The sequence below is a fragment of the Bombus fervidus genome, chromosome 17 (assembly GCF_041682495.2).
Source record: "Bombus fervidus isolate BK054 chromosome 17, iyBomFerv1, whole genome shotgun sequence".
Classification (NCBI taxonomy): Eukaryota; Metazoa; Arthropoda; class Insecta; order Hymenoptera; family Apidae; genus Bombus; species Bombus fervidus.
The window spans coordinates 1,232,902-1,253,200 of record NC_091533.1 but is presented as its reverse complement, the minus strand read 5'-3'; the positions used below and the strand labels follow the sequence as shown (position 1 = coordinate 1,253,200).

Genomic DNA, 20,299 nt, shown 5'->3' with positions numbered 1-20,299 from the left:
ATTATGTCTATAGAGAATAATTTTAGATATTTTTAGGTATTTTTTTAGATTTCAACATATGTACATTGAAATATTTCAAGTTCTACGTGTATTTTATCTTCTAAGTAAAATTATACATTATACAGGCTGTCATAAAATAATAATTCAATATTTTAAATTAAACGAAGATAAATCAAAAGATGTTACAAAGGAAATAATAAAATTTAAATTTCCTCTAGGAGTGGTAAATAGGACATTTCAACTAAAGAGGGTAGGATAGACCATTGCAAAATAAACGATAATAATATCGATGTCAAGAAATATAGAAAAAGATATTAATTAGGATAACTACTTTCTTTAACTAGTCTCTTTGAATCTAAATATTTTTTCAATGAATTAAAAATTTATATTAAGGAACTAAGCATTACAATTGAATTAAGCGTGAAAGTATGCAAGAGTAACAACAAATCCCTTAGGTTCGTCAGTTTCCTAAATGGAGATCACAATTTCTGCAATTTTCTTCCTATACCCTTCATGCTTGATATATATATATACATACACATATAGCCAATTCAGTCAACCGCGTGCTAAGGCGGTATAAAATGATAGGATAGATAAAAAGACAGGAAGAGAGAGGAACTTTCACCGCAAAACCCAGTACAGGCTTTTCTTACGGTATTAGGGATCTATAGCATATTCATCTTGTGAGATACTATACTATAGTATATCCAGTAGTGTATAGGAAGTAGGTTCTTTTGGCACTACTTCAGCTTCAACCTCGTCATTTCCTTCGTTATCATCTGATTCTTCGCTATGAATTTATCTTTTGGACTATATATTTTCACAACAAATCGTATGTATTTATATTTAATAAAGCCCACGTATATTGGTATGTAATATGAAAAAACACATCAACAGAGAAATCTAAAAAATATTTCTTTACAAAACTGTGAATCAGTAGTCGTATCAGTGATTTAAATGCAATGGTACGATACGAGGACAGAGACTATGTAGGTGGGGAATAAAGAAACACTCTTACAATACCTTCCAAGAGGGTTTCTGACTACGTGACTGAGCACAGTTTAAAGTCACGCAAAGCATCGCGGGTCTTGCAATTTAGTCAGCGAACACCAGTCGATCAATTGACACAGAGGTGGATAGATAAAGTAAAATATAATTTTTCGAATCCACGTATCTTCGTAGCGTTTCTCGCACCTAAGAAAGGCAACAATCTCAGAAAGTGTGTTGAAAAGGTAAAGAGGAAGCAACCGTTTCAAAAGTTTCGCGCGTTACTTTAAATTAAACGATTCGTCCGTAATATAGTGGAAAAGTGGAAATTCATCCTTTATTGAAGATAAAATGGATACTTTTGTATTAAAATAGATAAAAAGGGTAATTGCTTCCGTGATAAAATGGCGATCAAAAGTGTTGGGAAAGAAGAGTGCAAAATCGAATTTTAACGTAACAATTATTTAAAAAAACAACGTACTTGCGTAGTAGTTTATAATCTATAGGTGATTTTTCTCATTTTATCATATAAAATTAAATTAACTGATTCTCATAAAGAATATAGAATCAAAATCCTAAAACCCCAAAGTTGCGTGTTTCCTAATATGTATACGTATATTTCTTACACGTAACTTTCCATAATCGTCAAAGTTAGCTTTTTCCCAGTTAGTCAACCGTGGATTTTATGAAATAGTAACAGTTTCAACGCCGCCACACGAAGTAGACCATTTTTTAAATTAACAATAACAGAGAATCGAAGCTTTGCTACCTTTCATTCGTACAAAATCATCCAAACATGCAAACAAAATTGTTCAATTGCAACGTAACATCAATTTTATAAATTATAATTGATATAAAAGAAAGAAGAGAAAAAGAACCGGAAATGCAGGAAGCCGATCGTTTGATGCACTTTTTATATTCACGACTCAGGCAAAATGATTCTTCTCTGCGAATAATCAATCCGATAAATATTCAGCCAGAAGTGTCCGACGATCATAGAATAAATTGTATAAATGATACATCCTTGCTTGGTCCCCGTTAAGGAAGCGTTTGCACGCGCTGTTGGTGCATTGACCGGAGTTAACAACACCAGTAACCGCAAATCGGCTTGCTTCCACTGCTCGCGTAGAAATACCGTAATGCGCATAATTTCTGTCCATTATTGAATCTTATTAAACCATCAATTTTTAATTCTGATAGAAGCGGAGAATAAGCAAAAGAATCGGTCCTTTATTGAGCGTACAACGGTGGTTAAAAAGCGAACACGCAATACTTTGGAAAAAAGTGAATCATGGATGCAATAAGACTTGAATACGTAGCGTGAGCTGCAATTAATGTTGAAAGAGCTATTTAGATACGGGGAATGAAGAAATAATGCATACTTTATGTCGTAATTTTTTGGTGAATGTCCAGTTTGGGTAATGTAATTACTTTCTAAAGCATTCCGATTTATATGTATGGAAAAACAGATTCTTCAATAATTTTGATTTGTTTCTCTTATAATGGATTTAGTCCTACTCTGTTTTTTTTTTTTTTTTTTTTTTTTTTTTTTTTTAGACAATTTCAATCCAATCGTATTTTTTTTGTTTGTTTGTTTGTATCGTTAACAGGTGAAAAATTTGCAATAACAAGGAAGCAGCCGTGATATTCAATATTATTTATTGGAAGCGAAAGAAAGATAGTATAGGTTTCATATTCAAAAATGCAAAAGTTTGTTACTACGAATATTAATTGATTATCAATTTATAGCACGTTTAAAAAATAACTTGATTCTGACTGATTTTGAGTTGGCTTTTATTGGTTCGGTCAAATTATCGAAAAATGCAACTACCTGCTTATCGCCACAGCCCCTTTGAATCTTTCGTTTCAATCTTTTACTAGAGTTTCAATCTTTCTTTTAAAGCATTGAACATCTTTTTGTTTGTTAAAACGAAAGCATTAAAATTTGAAGACTAAAGGATTAAATTAGCAATATCTCTTGTGTTTTAAGAATATAAATGCAGCTACCGGAATGGGCCATCGTAATATACGATCTTCTACTTTTTACGGGGATGGCGATTATTTACATAAGCGAAGCTATTATTTTGACGTTTATTCCGCGACGTTATCGCTTAAAGTCTGTGAAAGGTGAGATCGCCCTAATAACAGGAGGTGCGAGTGGAATTGGACGATTGATTGCAATTAAATTGGCAAATCTTGGAGCACACGTTGTTATCTGGGATATTAATAAAACTGGTAAGTCGTAATATTCTTTAATACTAAAAAAGAGAAAAATATTGATTATTTATGTCTTCATGAACTTTCAGGGCTTAAGGATACAGTTGAAGAGATCAGACGCAGTGGAGGAAAATGTTGGGGTTACTATTGCGACATCACCAGTAGGGAAGAAGTTTACAGAATGGCAAAGATAGTGCAGATCGAAGTTGGCTCAGTAAGTAAAATTGCTAAATAAATAATAAATAATAAGCAATAAATTATAATTTATCTATCATGATTTAATATTTAGGTAACATTATTGATAAATAATGCAGGTTACGTATATGGAAAAACGCTTTGGGAATTACCAGATGACGAGATTATACGTACTTACGAAGTGAACATTCTATCCCACTATTGGGTAAGTTGAAATGAATAATGCTAAATTAAAAATGAATAAAGCTAATTCAAACAATATTTACATTCAACAGATTACCAAAGCATTCATGAGGGATATGATGAAAAATAATCACGGTCATATTGTAACTGTAGCAAGCGTGGCAGGACTTCTAGGGACCTATAATTGTACCGATTATTCGGCGACTAAATTTGCGGCTATCGGTTACCACGAGAGTCTCTTCACTGAACTTAAAGTAAGAAGACTTGTCTTATAATTATCCTTTGTTATTCTCTTTTATACATAAGTATTTTGCAATGTTCTTAGGCTCACGAGTACGACGGAATTCACACCACTTTAGTTTGTCCCTATTTTATAAATACGGGTATGTTTCATGGGGTAAAGCCAAGGTATGCAGTAGGCTCCATAAAACCGTAACTTTTATGATTTAATAAATCTATAATAAATTTATAATTTATAGACTGATGCCAATGTTAGAACCTGAGTATGTTGCGCAAGAAGTTGTATCTGGAATATTATTAAATCAAGTAATCATTGTATTACCTGGATCAGTTAGATACCTCCTACCACTGAAATGGTAAATTGTTCGAATTTTCTCTATATCTAACTAAACTTGTATAAAGAATTGATTATAATATTATTTTTTTAAAAGCTTATTGCCAGCAAAATTATGCTGGGCATTAATGTATCATATCATACAAGGACCACAGTCTATGATGATGTTCAAAGGAAGGGGGGAAATACAAGCATTGAAGAATAACAATAACGTTGCAATAATGCTCAAAGAAACTGTACATTAATATATAGAAATTCGGCCGTATTTGTGTTAAGTAGAGATTAGCATGACATGAATTTCATTCATTAATACCAAGTCTGAATATTTATTTGTTAATTATTTTCGGTGACCTTCTTTAGTTTTTAAATGTCACGTATACTTGTAATATAATATAAAACAAGTTCACAATAAATCGTAAAAATAATGTAATCCCTGACCAAGTTCCCATATAGATATACCTGTACCCAACTCTGCTGCAAGATCCAGTCGATGTAAAATAGAATATAATGTGGGATAAAAGATAATTCCACTGCCCCCTGATGACCTGAAATACATCCCTAAATGTTATCCTATACTGAGTCAGTTTCAAGTATAAATTCTCTTATCATCCTATATCTTACTTTGATTCAAAAAAGTGTTCTTTGCTGTTATCGTCCCACTGAATTTTTCCCTTAAAGGACTCAAGAATTTTCAGGTAATCTAAACCTAGGATGGCTCCCCCACCTTCAGGTGTGTAATTGTATCCATATAGATTAAGACCTAACAATATTTGAGCCCTTTTAGGGCCCTTCTCAGGTACTAATAATTCTACACATTCCCTCGCCCAATCAAGTGGGCTATTAGGACCAGGTCGTTGAATACTTGAATAGTCATAAGTCATTAAAGAGAATGCTTTTAAATATGGCGATAACTGATCAAATTGATCTTTGTTAAATAATTGAACATTTGGGCTGAAAAGTTGAACAATAAATAACATATACAGTGTTGTGATATTCTTTTTTATAATGTCTTGTGACTTTTGAACTTAAATATTCTATAATCTGCTTATAATAAACGTAATATAATATAAGTTACCCTCTTGAAGGTGGCACTGCCAAAATTGTATCCAAATTATTGTTCTTCAATTGATGAGCAATAAACTGGATCAATGCTACAACAATCTGTGTATCTACACCTGTTAATACAAACTGGTTCCATATCTCCAATACATACCCATCAAAGTGGAAATTCTGAAACATTGTACCATAACTGTTACACGTTATCGATAACATTTAATGTATTATGTATATTTTTATGGGTACCTTCGCTGTATCCACAAGTGCTGAAGTTAGTGTAGTTTGTTTATGCGTATCGCTATATAATCCAACAATATCATTGACTGACCAATGTTCAAATAATACTCTTGGTAAAACTATAAAAAATAATTATGAATTTACATATGTATGTTTATTTAAAAAGAAATGTGGATTATATATTATATTGGAAAGTTGACATACTCTTTACATGATGATTTTCATTATTTGTTGCTTTCATCTCCTTCAGCCATTTTTTCTGAACATCATGAGTTGATAATTTATATGTCGATGCGTTGCCTTCTGGAAATGCCAACCATACTGGCGATAACATTGTAAATTTTCCATGAAATATTTTGGAAACTTCAATTCCATTATTATTCCACTAAGAAAAACACATATATGTATAAGTATATTTTCATCGATACACTTATTTTATGTATTGTCAACATTTATTATTAAAATTTATATACAAAGTATATTATACCTGTGCCACAAAAATTAACAAACTTACCGGTGTTATATATCCTAAAACTTCTCCTGTGAATCGTCTACGAGTTGTATTAGAAAAATAAAATCCTGATTCTCGAATAATATCATGTGTCTTAGGGTTTTTTACCACTAAAATTCGGCTAAATACATCTTGTCCCACGGGACCTTTCTGTACAATCCCAATATGTATAAAATTAGACCACAAATACACAGTCCGTAAAATTTTTATAATATTTTTGTCTCTACCTTAATTTCAATTTTTCCTTTACTTTTCTTGCTATTTCTATCTTTGGGTGGTGACAACGTACAATTTGATAATTCAATAAATAACAATACGCTAGTTATTAATGTAAAAACATTCATAATAATTATATTTTAGCATGAACTTATTGACAACATAAATTATTTCCACTTAGAATACGTGATTGATACGTAGAGTATCATTTAAATTATTTTGCTCATACTGACATCCGTGAAGAAAGGAGAGTGCTCACGCATACTGTTCTAATTGTTCTACAATACATGTGCTGCGCCACGCAGCCAAGTGTTGAAGTTGTTCTATACTAACACCAGAGAGCATTGTTTTAGTGTAAGCATGTAAACAAAAGGCAGTCGCTGGGTACTTTGAGAGTAGAGGTGTTGCTCGTAAGCAATCTACTTTAAACATCTCTGTATTAAGTTACCAATCTTAATATATATAATCCTTCTAATTTTAACTTAGATTAAGATTAGGAGAATTAATAAGTTTTACTCAGTAAAAAAAAGTAAGATGTATTAAAGTCGTGGATCGTAAATTAGCCAGGATGTCAAATCTTGTCTGTAATTAATTTACTTTTCTATTTTTATTGTTTTTGTAAACAAACATGCGTGCAAAGCAGATACACCATGTCACACATCATTTGCAGCCTATCAACTGTTGAAATTATTATTAAAATGAAATTTAGGTTTCATTATAACAAAAAAAAAATATTGTGAGAAAGTAAATTTAATGTTAAATCTAAGAGGTTATCGTGTATAGCACTTTGACTACTATTGGCGCCTAAAGGCGCTTAAAAATATTGCTCTTATGGTGCTATAAGCACCTACAGGTACTTAACGAAGTTCTATTGACACGAAAGGCGCCTATAGGCGGCCGGAAAATTTTATCGATCATAATTTCGGCAGATCTTATTTCATTCAGACGTAAGCGAATGTTAATTCAGCAATTACATATTCCGTTAATAATATATTAACTGTGTATAATACACTTATTTTATATAACTATGTAATTGGAAGAAACTTATATTTTAGTAAATTTCATTTACATTTAATAAAACAAGCATAGTGAGCCTTTTCGTTTGACACAAAAGCATTTTTCGTTTCCATACGTAAAAAATGCAGCAATTCGAGAAAATACAAGGCGCAAATGTGTAGTGTGTAGAAAACATAATAGAAGAAGTGCGACTCATTACAAATGCATGAAATATGATGTAGGAATACATATTTAACCATGTTACGAATTGTATCACACCTTACTAGATTATTAGATATATTGTTAAAAAAGCTTAATGTTAATGTTAAATTTTTAGTATATACACTAACAATTGAATGCAGAATACAAAGAAACAAATAATATTATTTTAATGTAGTCGAATTCTGTGTTTTGATTATATGAACATACTTTCTCAGAAATGCACACCTAATGAAAAGTGTTACCGTTCTCGGTGTCCGTCGTGACTGATTTCCTACCCTATGATACGGCTGGTGCGTCTCAAAAGCTGCCACAGTCAAAGGGATAGAGTATATATTAAAACTGCGTCATTCCTCTTTTTGAGACAACTAAGTTCAATTATCGCTGTTAACTATCTCGGATAGAAAAGTATGAACTTTTTCATAGAATGTAATTCCTTACAATAAAATAGACTTGTGTAGCATGGAACTACAGCGAATATACTTCATTTATGGTTGAACTAAATAGGTTCTTGTATATGCTAAGGTGGAACACCTTCAGCGCTTGGTTGCTGAGGGCAGCACTAATCTGGTGACAATCGGAACCATAAGCGTGAGCGCTCTTATTTCCTTTCTGCTGATATTGTTAATAGTATGATAGAATGATAGAATGCGCCACTGTGAATCCGTATGCACATAATCATGTGTATACATATGTACATATATGTTAGTTTGAACAGGTTTGAATAAAATGATATTTTTGTTACTAGATTAATGCATAAAGATAAATACATGTAATACAAAATTGATTAATCAGTAGATACAGAATTATGTATTGATATAAAATTTGCATTAATCGGATTAAATATTGTTTTTAATTGGATTAATTCATGTTATATAAACTTTAATATATAGTTATTATTCTCGTTAGGTATTACAGCTATTTTTTTTCGTTAAATAGGAATAGGTTTTAATCGGATGGCTATTCAATGTACAATAAATAAACAAATATAGATGATTGGAAATTGCTGCTTTGATACATTTTTAAGCCCTTTTTTTACCACGTGACCACATGATATGTATTTTGATGTAATATGGCGCCTTTAATTGTCACAGTGTAATAAAATTTCTAAAAGGATGTAAAATTCTTTTAAATGTTAAACTTGAAACTTAACACAGAATGCCAGTTGATATAAATCGATTAACGGAAGGTTGGCTAGAATTGGAAAGTGACCCAGGTATAAAATAATAGCCTCAAGAGTATGTTATTTTAATAACTATTATCATTAAATTATCTGTATGCATTATTAAAATACAGTTTGTTTTGACATAATGTACTATATGTCTCATAATATGAATATAAAAATGTATGTACATTACATAACAAAATGTTAGTTGAAACAATTTGGTTTCATTTTAATACATTTATATGCCGTCACTGTATTTTAGCTTTATTGTAGTCAATGGAAAAACATTTCTGTTCTTCTATGACATTTAAGTTATAGTATATTTAAAAGGTTTATATTGTTGTGTATTTTATATTATTAGGTTTATTTACATTGCTATTGGAGGATTTTGGAGTAAAAGGTGTACAAGTAGAAGAAATATATGATCTACAAAAATCGTTGGAAGGTCCAGTGTATGGTTTCATATTCCTATTTCGTTGGATAGAAGAAAGGAGGTCCAGACGTAAAGTTGTAGAACAAGATGAAAGTTTTGTGAAAGATGAAGAAATTGTTAACAATATATTCTTTGCACAACAGGTGCTATAATTTTTATACAAATACTTTATATGTTATACTACATATAGTATTTACATGCAAGAATCTGTTTTTGAGTAACCTATCGTTTTATAGGTTGTGCCCAACAGTTGCGCAACACACGCACTACTCTCTGTATTACTTAATTGTCCAAATATTCATTTGGGTACAACTTTATCCAGGTTGAAAATGCATACATCTGGTATGTGTCCAGAAAATAAAGGATGGGCAATTGGTAACACACCTGAATTGGCTTGCGCTCATAATTCTCATGCAATGCCACAAGCCAAAAGACGTCAAGATAAAAATACTGGAGTCTCAACTGGTAGGTTTACTGGAGAAGCTTTTCATTTTGTTAGTTATGTACCAATTAATGGTAGATTATTTGAATTGGATGGTTTAAAACCATACCCTATGGATCACGGTCCATGGAAAGAACACGAAGAGTGGACTGAACAATTTAGAAGAGTAATTACCGATCGTTTGGGAATGGCAACAGGAGAGCAATTGCAAGATATAAGATTTAATTTAATGGCTGTTGTTCCTGATAGAAGACTTGCTATTTCACATAAATTAACTATGTTGAAAACTAATAGACAGATAGTACTAGAGGCATTGCAACAACTTGTTAAACTAAGTCATCAAGATGGGACAGAGAAAAATTCGAACGATACTGAGAAATCGGATAAGTCATACGAGAAAAAGAACAAACCTGAAGAGGAAAATGGCTTGTCTAATAAATCAGAGATTGATGAAACTTCATCAGCACCAACTATTACAGTTGAAAGAAGCAGCGATTCTACTATAGATACCGAAGAACAAGCTTCAAGCATAACTTCAGGAAAGACTGAATCAAAGTAGGCAAGAACTAAACTAGATAACGTTCATATTTATGATGTACTTTATTTTTCAAGCAAAGTTATAGTATAATATATAGATAAACATTTCAGTGGTATGGAAAAAGTAGTAATGTGCGCACTGGATTATGCTACACCTCTCAGAATCCAAACTTCACCAGCACACAGTTCGTCCAGTACTGATACATCTTCCGAGATAGGATCCGCATTTAATTCTCCAACGCAAGGTAAATAGAAAGATATTCCTATTTTATGTCGTCTTACAGAGACTTTTTATCGTACAAACTTTCTTAGTTTGACAAAATATTAAGTCATTTGGACATGTCATTCTTATAGATTTGATCTGTGAATTATCTGAAGCAGAATAACAAATATAGTAACGCGATTCAGATGTGATATCTTTTGTTTTTCCATGTTCGGTACATACATTTTCATTTGGTACATTTATTTTAATTATATTATCTGTACTTTCAGTTAAATTTATACTTCCCTCATTTTTATTTTCTATACATTTATTATAACTTTCTGTGTCACATGTTCTTGCATATGTATTAAATGCCGTGAACAAAGGACATGAATATTCTATTACAGAAGCCGTTTCAGGTTCACATACATAATACTTAGCGCAGTTAGTAATATTTGGCATTCGAATATTTTTTATACACGGAATAAACTGAACATATTGTTGATCCAATTGATAAGCCAATGATTTATATCTTTCAACAGTCAAATATTGCTTGTTCCCCAAATTATCGGTAATTAGGATTATAGTGTTTTCATTCTTCACGTTATCAAATACCGACGAATCTTTCACATTTAATACTGTATCATCAACATTATTTTTTAAAGTTGTACTACTTTCAGTTGTGTTACGCAATTTCATACCAGTTATAATGGTATTTTGTAAATTATTGTTTTGTTGAATATAGTTTTGTACAAGATAATTGTTTAATGGTAGGTTTGTAACAAGCCTAGAAGGTGTAGATGATGATGATGTAGATGATGCTAAAAGCTCCAGGGGAATAGTAATTTTTTTATAAAGTAACAGATGATGTATTAATTGATTCAACATTGAATAGTATTTCTTATCATTTTGTGTTTGTAAATGACCATTCATCTCTTTATCATTAATTTCAGAAGCATTGCCTACGTTTGATTCGTGTTCCATTATTTCTGCAAATTCAATCAAAGGATATGGAGTCACCGTTTCTTGATCAGAATAATCAGGGATGCTATCAGTAGTATATGACGAATCAATAAGTTCAGAAAGATTCCATGGATCTTCTGTTAATCCAACATAACTTGTTTCGTTTGGATTGATCAATTCAGGAATATCGTATCTGTTTGTTATAACAGACGATTCTGTCGATAATGTGTCGCATTCCCAAGAATCGCCAGGAAGAACACATATTCTTAAGTACGGCTGGAATATCTAACGATAGAAAAATGTTAAAAATTTCTGAAAATCGTAGACACGTTCCTGTTAACTATATTGACGCAATGATGATCTTACCAAGCCCTCGGTACATTTACTGGGCACCCAAACGTAACCGCCACTAGGCAAATTTACGCACTTGTAAAATACGGTGCAACTAGTAGAATGTGGTTTCTTCGATTCTGGACACTTCGATGACTCGATCACGATTAGAATAGAATAGAAAATAAAAGCTACCAGTTTCATTTCGTTGTGTTGTCGCGCGTGCTGTTGTATAGCAGACTAAAATTCTTTTAGTTCGGTTGGTGGTATTATTTGATTTTCGCACATTCCCCCGTATTTCGTCTCTTTTGACACCTTTGAGGTACCGTTATTCGACCTATCCTTCCTGAACGTTTTCGTACCGTTTATCTTTATACGATCGCAATTAGGAAAAATGTTATAACAATATTGCTTTCATGTAATAAGACTGAAACAGCTGCTTCTTTGTGATAAGTAAATTAGTTTATTTATTATATATAAAGCTTTGATTTATAGCATGGGGGTGGAATTCTGGTCAGAGCAGTCCAACGTCGACGAAAGATTTCAAGAAGTTTGTCGTAATTAGAGTATCTGGGGATGAAAAGAACGAGGCAGGTTTAAGTACGTATATAGAGCTTACTGTTTCAGTATGTCTTGTTAGTGTAGTGTCTTCTTATACCGTATGGTAACAGTACATGAAATCTATATCCATAAGTAGGTCGTTCTCTTGGGAACATTAATATAAATGGAAAAAGATTAGTTTCCGACAGCGGGCACTTACATAAGAAGGTCTGCTTGTCGGGAGAAGTTAGAATACCTCATGCCAGAGTAAAGACTAGTAACGGAGACACCGTCACCGAAGAAAAGAAGGTTGAAAAAATCGATCCGAAATTATGTACGAAATATCCGGAGTTGTTCGAACCGCATACATTCGCACCCAAAGATCTTCTAGCATTATTAAAGAATTTAGAACACGAAATTAGTATTTGCGAGACTAGCTTGAAAGACGAAAACGATAAGAGGAACAAGTACAAGGTAAATACGCTTTAAAACGTCTATCTATGTTTTGGTTAAAATTTAAAACATGAGATAACATAAGAGTACTTTGTTCTTTGTTTTAGATTGACGATTGTCGCAGAACGCATAACTACGACGAATTTATTTGTACCTTCCTTTCGATGCTTGCTCAACAAGGCAAATTAGCGGAATTGGTCCAGCAACATTTGACTTTAAAGAAACACACTTCCGTATCAGTGAATAGGGTTCATAGGTAAGGAACTTTATTACGATTTCGATTAACGCGACGGATTGTTTAATACAGGGATTATTTATAGATCTTCAAAGAAGACCGACACTCGTCCAAACTCATCACGTAGGCGTCGAGGTAGAACCAAGTGTAAAAAGCGAAAATAATCTTGGTAATTGAATCGAAATGGTAATAATGGAGCTGTTATCCCACCTAACGAATCGTCAATAAATTGTTGCAAGAACACAATTTCAAAATGACAACAACCATGTAAAAAGATTATACTATTGTTGAAGAAAAATAGAGATTGTGTTTCACTCTTCGCAATACTTACGCAGCATCAAAAGCGCCGAACTATCAGTACTTCTTTTACTTTCTTACGTAGATATTTTTTAGACAATAGTAGACCGACACCAGTGTTGATTATAATTCTACTTTCCCCATTTGGAATTTAATCTTTGTCACGATTGACAGTTATAGTATAGAACTATACAAATTAACTTTATGATATATTTTTTATATTTTTTTTCATATTAATGCGTGGTTTCTACTGTCATACTATGTTTAAAGATACTATGAACCTATTGCGTACTCTTTGCAGTGTGTATTAATAACCTTTATCTCTGCATCTATTATGTTTCATAAGAAATACATGGTTTCTTAGATGCGAACACTGTTCTTTATTTTGTGTCATGTATTATGTTTCTTTTGAATCGTTATTTTAGTAAGAAGATTAGGGGCACTGATAAAGGAAGTCGTTACAAATATTGTCAAAAACATTGAAAATATTTATTTCGGTATTCATATACAAGTACACTACACGCTGTGGATATGTCACTTAGATCTAAATACTTATATCTCCGTACAGCCGGAGAAAGAAGGATCAAAATTCGACTTGGAATCATGTTTAATCGTAGACAACGGCCAACCGAGTCTCTAAGTCGCTTTACCATACTGTAAACTGCATAGGAACTGTATTCGAAACGTCCTCAAAGAAGCTATTTCAAGAGTGCAAATATATAAGGGGAGACACGATGGTTCAGAAATGTTGTGAGTTAGAAGTTCCTTCTCCGGCCGATGTTCGTTAACGCCTTCGATATTTGCGCCGTAGTTTCATCGGCACGAGTAGCGTGCTTTTTGGCAAAAGAAGAAAAGAAAGAAAGAAAGAAAGGTGCAATTATGTACAAATATCGATTCGCGGTCGCTGTGTTCAAAGGTAATGTTTTCTCGTGGGCAAGTAATCGTGAGATAAAAGATTATTTGGAATTTGCGAGTAAAAACTTTGCGACGATCACCACATACGTACGGTTTGTGTGGCATTCTCTCTGTGACCACAAACGTGATCACGAATTAACACAATCGTTATTTACAAAGTACACGGATACCTGATTTTTTCCAAACACCGACTTCTTTCACTCTCTTTCACTCATTCACTCTCTCTCTCTCTCTCTCTCTCTCTGAATAAACGTGCTTTTAACCTCGAGCTGTTAAAAAATCTACAATTTTAATGTGGGCTGCGGGATAGAACATACACAGCTTCGTTATTATAGGCACTCGTGGTATGTTACATTAAATCAATTGCGAAACGATGCACATCGTGTGCGACTATCGAGTCGTTGGGTCTGAGTGTTCTACATTTATCTCGATAACGAATTAAGAAAAAAGAGAAAAGAAGAGAAAGAAATTATATTTACATTGGTACGTTATAAATGAGCACATTTTTCCGACAATTGATGAAAGAAATATTAAATCTTACACAACTCGTCTCACTACTCGACTCCCTTTTACTCTGAGCAAAACTGTGAAACGTTTGAGCGGCGGCAGCAAAAAGGAAAAACTAATTCATCGAGTATCGTTGTCGGCGATCGTTCGCAGAAAATTATCAACAATAATAATACAAACATGCCGTATAAAATATAGAAAATTCACGCGAGGAAGATAAAAAATACAAACGAGTGAAAAGAGAGAAAGTAGGGTAAAGGGGAGCATAGAAGCACGAGGAAGAATACAGATACGAGATCCTTCCGCGAATTACGCCGATTACGATTAATACAGTCTTGTGATGTGTCTTAGAAAACCTTAAGAAACACGCGTATGCCGCAGACCTATAACGCGTTCGATCTGCTCAGAGAGATGTGTTCAAATATGATCGAGCTATCGTAATTTTGAGCCTCCAGTCCGTGATCATTTCTCCGACATCATAAACGTCACAGAAAGTAGCGCGATCGCCGCAACCTAATAGTAAATAAGTAACACGCTGTATTGTTTATTCATCTGAAAATTTGGACCAATAATTTTTGTTTTCCATTACATAGACGAAACCATGTAAAAACAGTATTTTCGACAGAGAAATACCAGAAATTATGTATCATGTTCTTAATTTATATTTTTTATATTCTTAATGCTACATTTATCTTCCACTGGTTGAAATACTAATTTTTCACGTGGCTCCGTATAAGCAGACGATTCGTGTTAAGCAAAGGTATGTTTTTTCTAAAAATGTAATAGCTTCAGATTAACGTTTCGTGGCTTATCATACTGACGTACAGCGGGAGGCGTCAACGAACGAGTAGATCGAACGATTCGAGAATAATCTTCCTTTCTTTACCTTTAATAAATAGTAACATAAACATCGGTACAACGAATCGGTTGCCATCGTTGAGGCAATCTATCGCTTTGATCTTCATCGTCGTTCGAATCGTAACGATGAATGGCACGTTCGATCGACGCTTCCGGCGTTCGCCAGAAATTTCGAAAAGAAAAGTTCCTCCGATTAGCGCGCGTTCTCTACAGTTTCCTCTTCTTTCCGGCGGACACGATTTCTTCGGTGCGCTAATAGATCAAATAAAGAATCGTGTTACGCTCTTTCTTTATGTACAACACCAAAGCGTTGCGCGCATACATATAGATGCGCGCGTACAGACACACACAGAGACCATTCGTCTTATACTCTCACGATATCGAAAAATACGTTAATTTGAAGAAAAAAAATATATGTATATATCATATGTATATGTATATATGTATATTCCTTGCATATGTGCACTATGTATACATTACGTAACACCTATAGGCTCGCTTAATACTTTGAATACCGCGTGATTCCCGGTACACGATAAATCCCGCGATTCATCGTTCCTTCGATCAAGGGAAAAAGAGAAAAAAAAAAAAAAAAAAAGAAAAGAATGATAAGGAAGAAAGACTCGTAAAACAACCAGTTGGCGTCTTGTTTTCTGTTCGACTTTCGCTTCTCGTGCAAATTGCTTTTAACGATTGCACGAAGCACCAGCGAATAGAAAACAAATCTGGAACGTACACACGCACTCCTGCTCGTTTATACGTACATATATACATATGTGGTCACGTTAATCGCTAATAACGATTGTATATTTATAAAAAAAAAGAAAAAAGAAGAGGAAGAAGGAAGAAGAAGAAGAAGATGAAGACAGGAGATGATTTTAGACAAGATGCGAAAAAAAAGAAAAAAACGTTGACGAGGTAGCGCGATCGATAAAAGGATGAAGGTTCTCTGCTATGTACTGGAAAAGCGATCGATGTTTTCGAGGCGCAATCGACTTGCACGGGATGGGAATTGGCGTTATTTGCGGATCGACTGGCAAGGTTGAATTTCAAGGAGAAGACATTAAGCAACGTGTTGGTGCGAGATTTGAACGAGGACGACAGAAGAATCGTCAGACAGGCAAATAAACCTGGAATCGAAGCCACACGTTCGAACACCAATAAACACTTTGCTTTCCTCCTAGAAATTTGCCACGGATTCGGGCCAATGTTGCGCCACGCAAACATGGGTCGACGCGAACACGATGAACGGTTTTTGGGAAAGAGAAGAGATCGTGAATCGATAATACAAGGATGTTATTGCTTTGCTCGATAACGATGCAGGGGAGTGGAGGCTTAAATCGTTAAGGATAACTGGCGGTAGTGAGATAGCCGGTTGCGCGACCAATTTATTAATCGGGAAATAAATTCGTATTTTTCTTGGAAAGAAATTCGATTCTCGTCAATCGGAAGATTTTCAAAGTCGTTTGCTAATAATTTTACATTTTATCACGAGATACGTATATATAACACAATAGGAATTTTTATTCAGCAAGAATAAATACAAACGAATCTGAAGGTCTTCGTATTAACGAGATCGTTTCTCTACCGTCAAGGATATGATACGAATCGAATATCGAGTCTCCAAGTTATTCGAATCGTTGCTCGAGTTTAGCGCACAGTAGCAAATAAAACGGTCGGCTCGATTAGCCGTTGCACTTTTCGAATCAGCAAATGAACTTGCTAATGACAACAATGATAATAATAATTAAACGAAAGTATTCTAAGAAAGTCTTACAATATAAATTACTTATAGTCTAGGATGTCGCATCTTTCTTATCATCTAACTCATCGTTACGATACCGCGGGACATTGGAGGGAGTCCCATTTTGGCAAACGGGGCAACTCTAAAGCAGAAAAGCGCACCCGACAGTTGATCCTCGCATTCCACCGACTAAAATCGAATAATTTTCGACTCCCGAATAAAACAGCTATGCCGTCCTTTTTATACGCTTCGTCTAGTCGATCTGTAATCGTTATCTGATCGATAAAAAACGCCATGCGATTTGTTTCACGCGATATTGATCGATACCGAAGTACGTGCGAATGCAAAGCCGGTAGTGGTTGTTCTAAGAATGTACATTTCTCTCCATTCCTTACCAGCCTTCTCTGTCGTTCTTTACTCGTTCTTCAATTTACGACGAAATAACGAGATCAAGCGACGATCGTCCGATCGCTGTTTCTTTCTACCAACTAACAACAATCGCTACACTCGTTGGAGCGTTCGTGCGCGTGTAATCAGCGATCGAGTAGTACTTTCTATCTTTTGTCTCCCTCGTGTTCGATGCGATATGAGGAATTTCCGTCGTGTTGATCACCGTCGCACTTAACCTGGTACAGTTCGAGGAGCAACGCGTTGGACGGTTGGCTCGCTCGCTGTAAAAAAGCCACCAAGAGGATACGACGATCTCTTTCACGGTCCATTGACTGTGGCGTTTGCGGGTAACGCGTGTCCCGTGACCAGACTGCTCTCCGTCGGTTTGCCGATGCGGAGTATCGACTGAAGGGAGGCAACTTCGGAGGCGAGACGGTCCAGCCTCGATTTCACTTCCCTCTCGCTCTCAGGAACGGTAGACACGCTGGGCCCGGTCCATTCGGCGCCCAAGGAAATGCCCGAGTCACGCTCGTCGCTGGAACCTTCGTTGTCCCATGGCGGTGATGCTCTGGGTCCTGGTTCTTGTTTGATACCCTGAAGCGCGAGTAACGCGCTGGCCGCGTCTTTGTCGCCTATACGCGATTTGTGCCTCAGCTTGTGAGGTAGACTGTTGTTAGCCGCTGGATTCTGCGAGCTGACCACCAATTGCGGACCTTCGTCTCCACTGCCGGATGATAATTCAAACGGCGATTGAGCGCGTCGACCACGAGATAGGTTTAGAGCGCTGGTCGTGTCGAGGTGCATCGCCGGATGAGGATAAGGATATTGAAAACTTTCCGTCTCAGGGTACGAGGTCGTTTCGGGAACGTACAGCTGCGCAGGTGACCTGGGCGATCGTGCACCACTGACTGGTTGATGGATCACCGAAGTATGCACAGGACTTGGTGTTCTTGCGTAGAGGAGAGCCGCCGAGGCTGGCAGTTTCGCCCTTTTGACGATGGGCGGGTCAGCGGGTAGAGCCGCGAGCACGTGTTCCGTGCTGATCACAGACTCACCGCATATACCGAACTTATCCCTGATCGCCTCGAGTTGCGCCTTCAGGATGTGGTTTTCCTTGCTCAGCTCCATGACTCGTTGCTCGAGTACCATGTCGTTGAAACGCCTTTTCTCTCGGGATCGTTTGGCTGCCTCGTTGTTGCGTCTCCTGCGGTCCCAGTAGCTGTCGTCCTTCTTGTTGTCCGGAATGAACTCCCGTTGCTTGCGCTGGGAAAATAGCTCTTTTCTGATGTCGAAGTTCGGAGGGAAATTTTCTGGGTGTGTCACCTGTTGGGCGTCGTGGTGGTGGTGCGGCGGCTGCTGCTGCTGCTGCGTCTGTTGCTGCTGCGGCTGATGATGGTGATGATGTTGCGGAGGTTGCTGCTGCGGCGGCGGCGGCTGGTGCTGCGGTTGATGCTGGTGTTGCTGTTGCTGTTGCAGAGTCAATGGAGCACCGTGATGCGCCGGATGCGTCAACGGAGGCAACGGTCCATGGGCATCGTGTCCACCATGAACACCGTGACCGGCGTGCGCCATTGTGTGGGTGGCCGGCATATTGCTGTTCAAACACGCGGTCTCACCATTGATAGGCGATCCACTCTGGCGGGCGACAATTTCTGCCACCATAATTTGTCTTCTTAGTACATCTGCGAAGGAAAAACAAATTGTAAATTAGATAAGACAGGTCGGGATAGAGACGATGCGTTTGCAACAATATGAGTATAGTTTGGCGTCGAACGCGTGCGAACTAATCTGGCAGAATTAATAAGATCGTATATTACGTCGGTGGTTAAAGTGTCAGATAGCAAGGAGAACGATTTCCGAGTCAACACACGGGACGAGTTTATTAACGGCGGTGATGTAGCGCTGCGTGCCAAACGATCGCGATGACGAAAAGCGCAGCTTAGTGACAAGGCAACCTAGTCACGTAAGATACAAATAGATCAGAATGCGAGTATATTTACATTTAACAATTGTTTGTTTGTTGTGATTCAGCGTTTCTCGTATTCGACGTTCGTCGCACGTAAATACTAGAAAAATAGTAAATACGTTGTAACAGTGTTATTCGAACGCGATGTTCGCCTCTTTCGGACGCAAGGTCCTTTCAGATTCTCAGTCAAACGTTTATTAATCCAAAGTGACGCAAATCCGTGGTGTAGCGAACGCATTTGCGATCCTAGCCACGTACGAAATGTAGTCCTTGTGCGATACTGTCACGCAACAGTCGAGTGACGGACATTACGAAAGAAGGTCGCGCGATACGGAATCAGGAAGAAGAAAAACAATGTCGAGAGATTTCTACAGATAGCTGACCTCCTATACCGTCACTTTTTGTCGCGATCGTTGATTACACACGGTGTTTCAGATTACGATCCATACCGATCGTACACGGCCTGCCTTTCCGGATTCGAATCGCAGAGACTTCAATTCGATCGACCGCGATTCGCCATGTCACTCAATGTGATCATTCCTTTCCCGTGACATAGCGCGTAATAATTGTAACAGACTGCATGTTAGAATTGTAATCAAACTGCTGGTTAATTCAATGACGCACACTTATGAAAATCGATCGTCATATTTGAAACAACTCGAAACAGCGTTTCGATGACAATTGCAATTTCTTGGAACGATTGTTCATTCATCTAGCTAATCACCTGCATCACGCGCCTGGGGAACGAACGTAACTTATCCTTATTTAGACTAATTAGTATAGCGAATAATTTGAATAAAGCATAATTAACTCGAAACTTTACTGTAATACCGTACTGTTGACAAAGTTAGCCTGATACAAAGCAAATGTGTTATACATATGTATACTGCAGCCCGTTACAGTATTTCTTATCTACGAAAGCAAATACTAG

General features: G+C 36.0%; 5 protein-coding genes across 8 annotated transcripts; 2 read left to right on the top strand and 3 right to left on the bottom strand.

Moving 5' to 3' along the window:
* The first annotated feature begins 1,076 nt into the window (after nucleotides 1-1,076).
* On the top strand, nucleotides 1,077-4,700 carry LOC139996162 (estradiol 17-beta-dehydrogenase 11). Of its 2 annotated transcripts, none has more exons than XM_072020324.1 (8): nucleotides 1,077-1,232; nucleotides 2,978-3,222; nucleotides 3,294-3,418; nucleotides 3,494-3,604; nucleotides 3,675-3,836; nucleotides 3,908-3,990; nucleotides 4,062-4,178; nucleotides 4,254-4,700. In XM_072020324.1, exons 2-8 carry the CDS (start codon nucleotides 2,985-2,987, stop codon nucleotides 4,399-4,401), a joined length of 984 nt encoding a protein of 327 aa, XP_071876425.1. In that variant the 5' UTR covers nucleotides 1,077-1,232; nucleotides 2,978-2,984; the 3' UTR covers nucleotides 4,402-4,700. The 2 variants fall into 2 exon arrangements, with proteins under 2 accessions (XP_071876425.1, XP_071876426.1); XM_072020325.1 differs by lacking the exon at nucleotides 1,077-1,232 and adding an exon at nucleotides 2,147-2,271.
* On the bottom strand, nucleotides 4,454-6,477 carry LOC139996161 (chitinase domain-containing protein 1). Its single transcript, XM_072020323.1, has 7 exons — nucleotides 6,188-6,477; nucleotides 5,964-6,110; nucleotides 5,654-5,834; nucleotides 5,459-5,568; nucleotides 5,232-5,386; nucleotides 4,778-5,107; nucleotides 4,454-4,701 (listed from the first exon to the last, which is right to left on the bottom strand). The coding sequence occupies exons 1-7, from the start codon at nucleotides 6,302-6,304 to the stop codon at nucleotides 4,560-4,562; spliced, it is 1,182 nt and encodes a 393-aa protein (XP_071876424.1). The 5' UTR covers nucleotides 6,305-6,477; the 3' UTR covers nucleotides 4,454-4,559.
* Nucleotides 6,478-8,342: 1,865 nt separating this feature from the next.
* Nucleotides 8,343-14,372, top strand: Calypso (ubiquitin carboxyl-terminal hydrolase calypso). Of its 3 annotated transcripts, none has more exons than XM_072020309.1 (8): nucleotides 8,343-8,607; nucleotides 8,918-9,132; nucleotides 9,226-9,986; nucleotides 10,080-10,213; nucleotides 11,959-12,063; nucleotides 12,158-12,477; nucleotides 12,564-12,712; nucleotides 12,777-14,372. In XM_072020309.1, the coding sequence occupies exons 1-8, from the start codon at nucleotides 8,550-8,552 to the stop codon at nucleotides 12,853-12,855; spliced, it is 1,821 nt and encodes a 606-aa protein (XP_071876410.1). In that variant the 5' UTR covers nucleotides 8,343-8,549; the 3' UTR covers nucleotides 12,856-14,372. The 3 variants fall into 3 exon arrangements, with proteins under 3 accessions (XP_071876410.1, XP_071876411.1, XP_071876412.1); XM_072020310.1 differs by having other exon boundaries at nucleotides 8,349-8,607; nucleotides 12,161-12,477; XM_072020311.1 differs by having other exon boundaries at nucleotides 8,349-8,629.
* LOC139996152 (uncharacterized) lies at nucleotides 9,218-11,853 on the bottom strand. Its single transcript, XM_072020312.1, has 2 exons — nucleotides 11,500-11,853; nucleotides 9,218-11,418 (listed from the first exon to the last, which is right to left on the bottom strand). Exons 1-2 carry the CDS (start codon nucleotides 11,665-11,667, stop codon nucleotides 10,237-10,239), a joined length of 1,350 nt encoding a protein of 449 aa, XP_071876413.1. The 5' UTR covers nucleotides 11,668-11,853; the 3' UTR covers nucleotides 9,218-10,236.
* LOC139996153 (uncharacterized) lies at nucleotides 13,454-19,064 on the bottom strand. Its single transcript, XM_072020313.1, has 2 exons — nucleotides 18,726-19,064; nucleotides 13,454-18,665 (listed from the first exon to the last, which is right to left on the bottom strand). The coding sequence occupies exons 1-2, from the start codon at nucleotides 19,062-19,064 to the stop codon at nucleotides 17,721-17,723; spliced, it is 1,284 nt and encodes a 427-aa protein (XP_071876414.1). The 3' UTR covers nucleotides 13,454-17,720.
* Nucleotides 19,065-20,299: the final 1,235 nt, after the last annotated feature.

Coding starts and splice junctions, on each gene's coding strand:
- LOC139996162 (XM_072020324.1), top strand. CDS start 2,985: ATGCAGCTACCGGAATGGGCCATCGTAATATACGATCTTCTACTTTTT. Junction 3,223..3,293: donor CTGGGATATTAATAAAACTG/GTAAGTCGTAAT, acceptor ATGAACTTTCAG/GGCTTAAGGATACAGTTGAA. Junction 3,837..3,907: donor GTCTCTTCACTGAACTTAAA/GTAAGAAGACTT, acceptor CAATGTTCTTAG/GCTCACGAGTACGACGGAAT.
- LOC139996161 (XM_072020323.1), bottom strand. CDS start 6,304: ATGAATGTTTTTACATTAATAACTAGCGTATTGTTATTTATTGAATTA. Junction 6,111..6,187: donor AAGGAAAAATTGAAATTAAG/GTAGAGACAAAA, acceptor GGGATTGTACAG/AAAGGTCCCGTGGGACAAGA. Junction 4,702..4,777: donor GAACACTTTTTTGAATCAAA/GTAAGATATAGG, acceptor GATGTATTTCAG/GTCATCAGGGGGCAGTGGAA.
- Calypso (XM_072020309.1), top strand. CDS start 8,550: ATGCCAGTTGATATAAATCGATTAACGGAAGGTTGGCTAGAATTGGAA. Junction 12,478..12,563: donor ATAAGAGGAACAAGTACAAG/GTAAATACGCTT, acceptor TCTTTGTTTTAG/ATTGACGATTGTCGCAGAAC. Junction 12,713..12,776: donor TCAGTGAATAGGGTTCATAG/GTAAGGAACTTT, acceptor GATTATTTATAG/ATCTTCAAAGAAGACCGACA.
- LOC139996152 (XM_072020312.1), bottom strand. CDS start 11,667: ATGAAACTGGTAGCTTTTATTTTCTATTCTATTCTAATCGTGATCGAG. Junction 11,419..11,499: donor GTAAATGTACCGAGGGCTTG/GTAAGATCATCA, acceptor TTCTATCGTTAG/ATATTCCAGCCGTACTTAAG.
- LOC139996153 (XM_072020313.1), bottom strand. CDS start 19,064: ATGGTGGCAGAAATTGTCGCCCGCCAGAGTGGATCGCCTATCAATGGT. Junction 18,666..18,725: donor ACCACCACGACGCCCAACAG/GTGACACACCCA, acceptor CTATTTTCCCAG/CGCAAGCAACGGGAGTTCAT.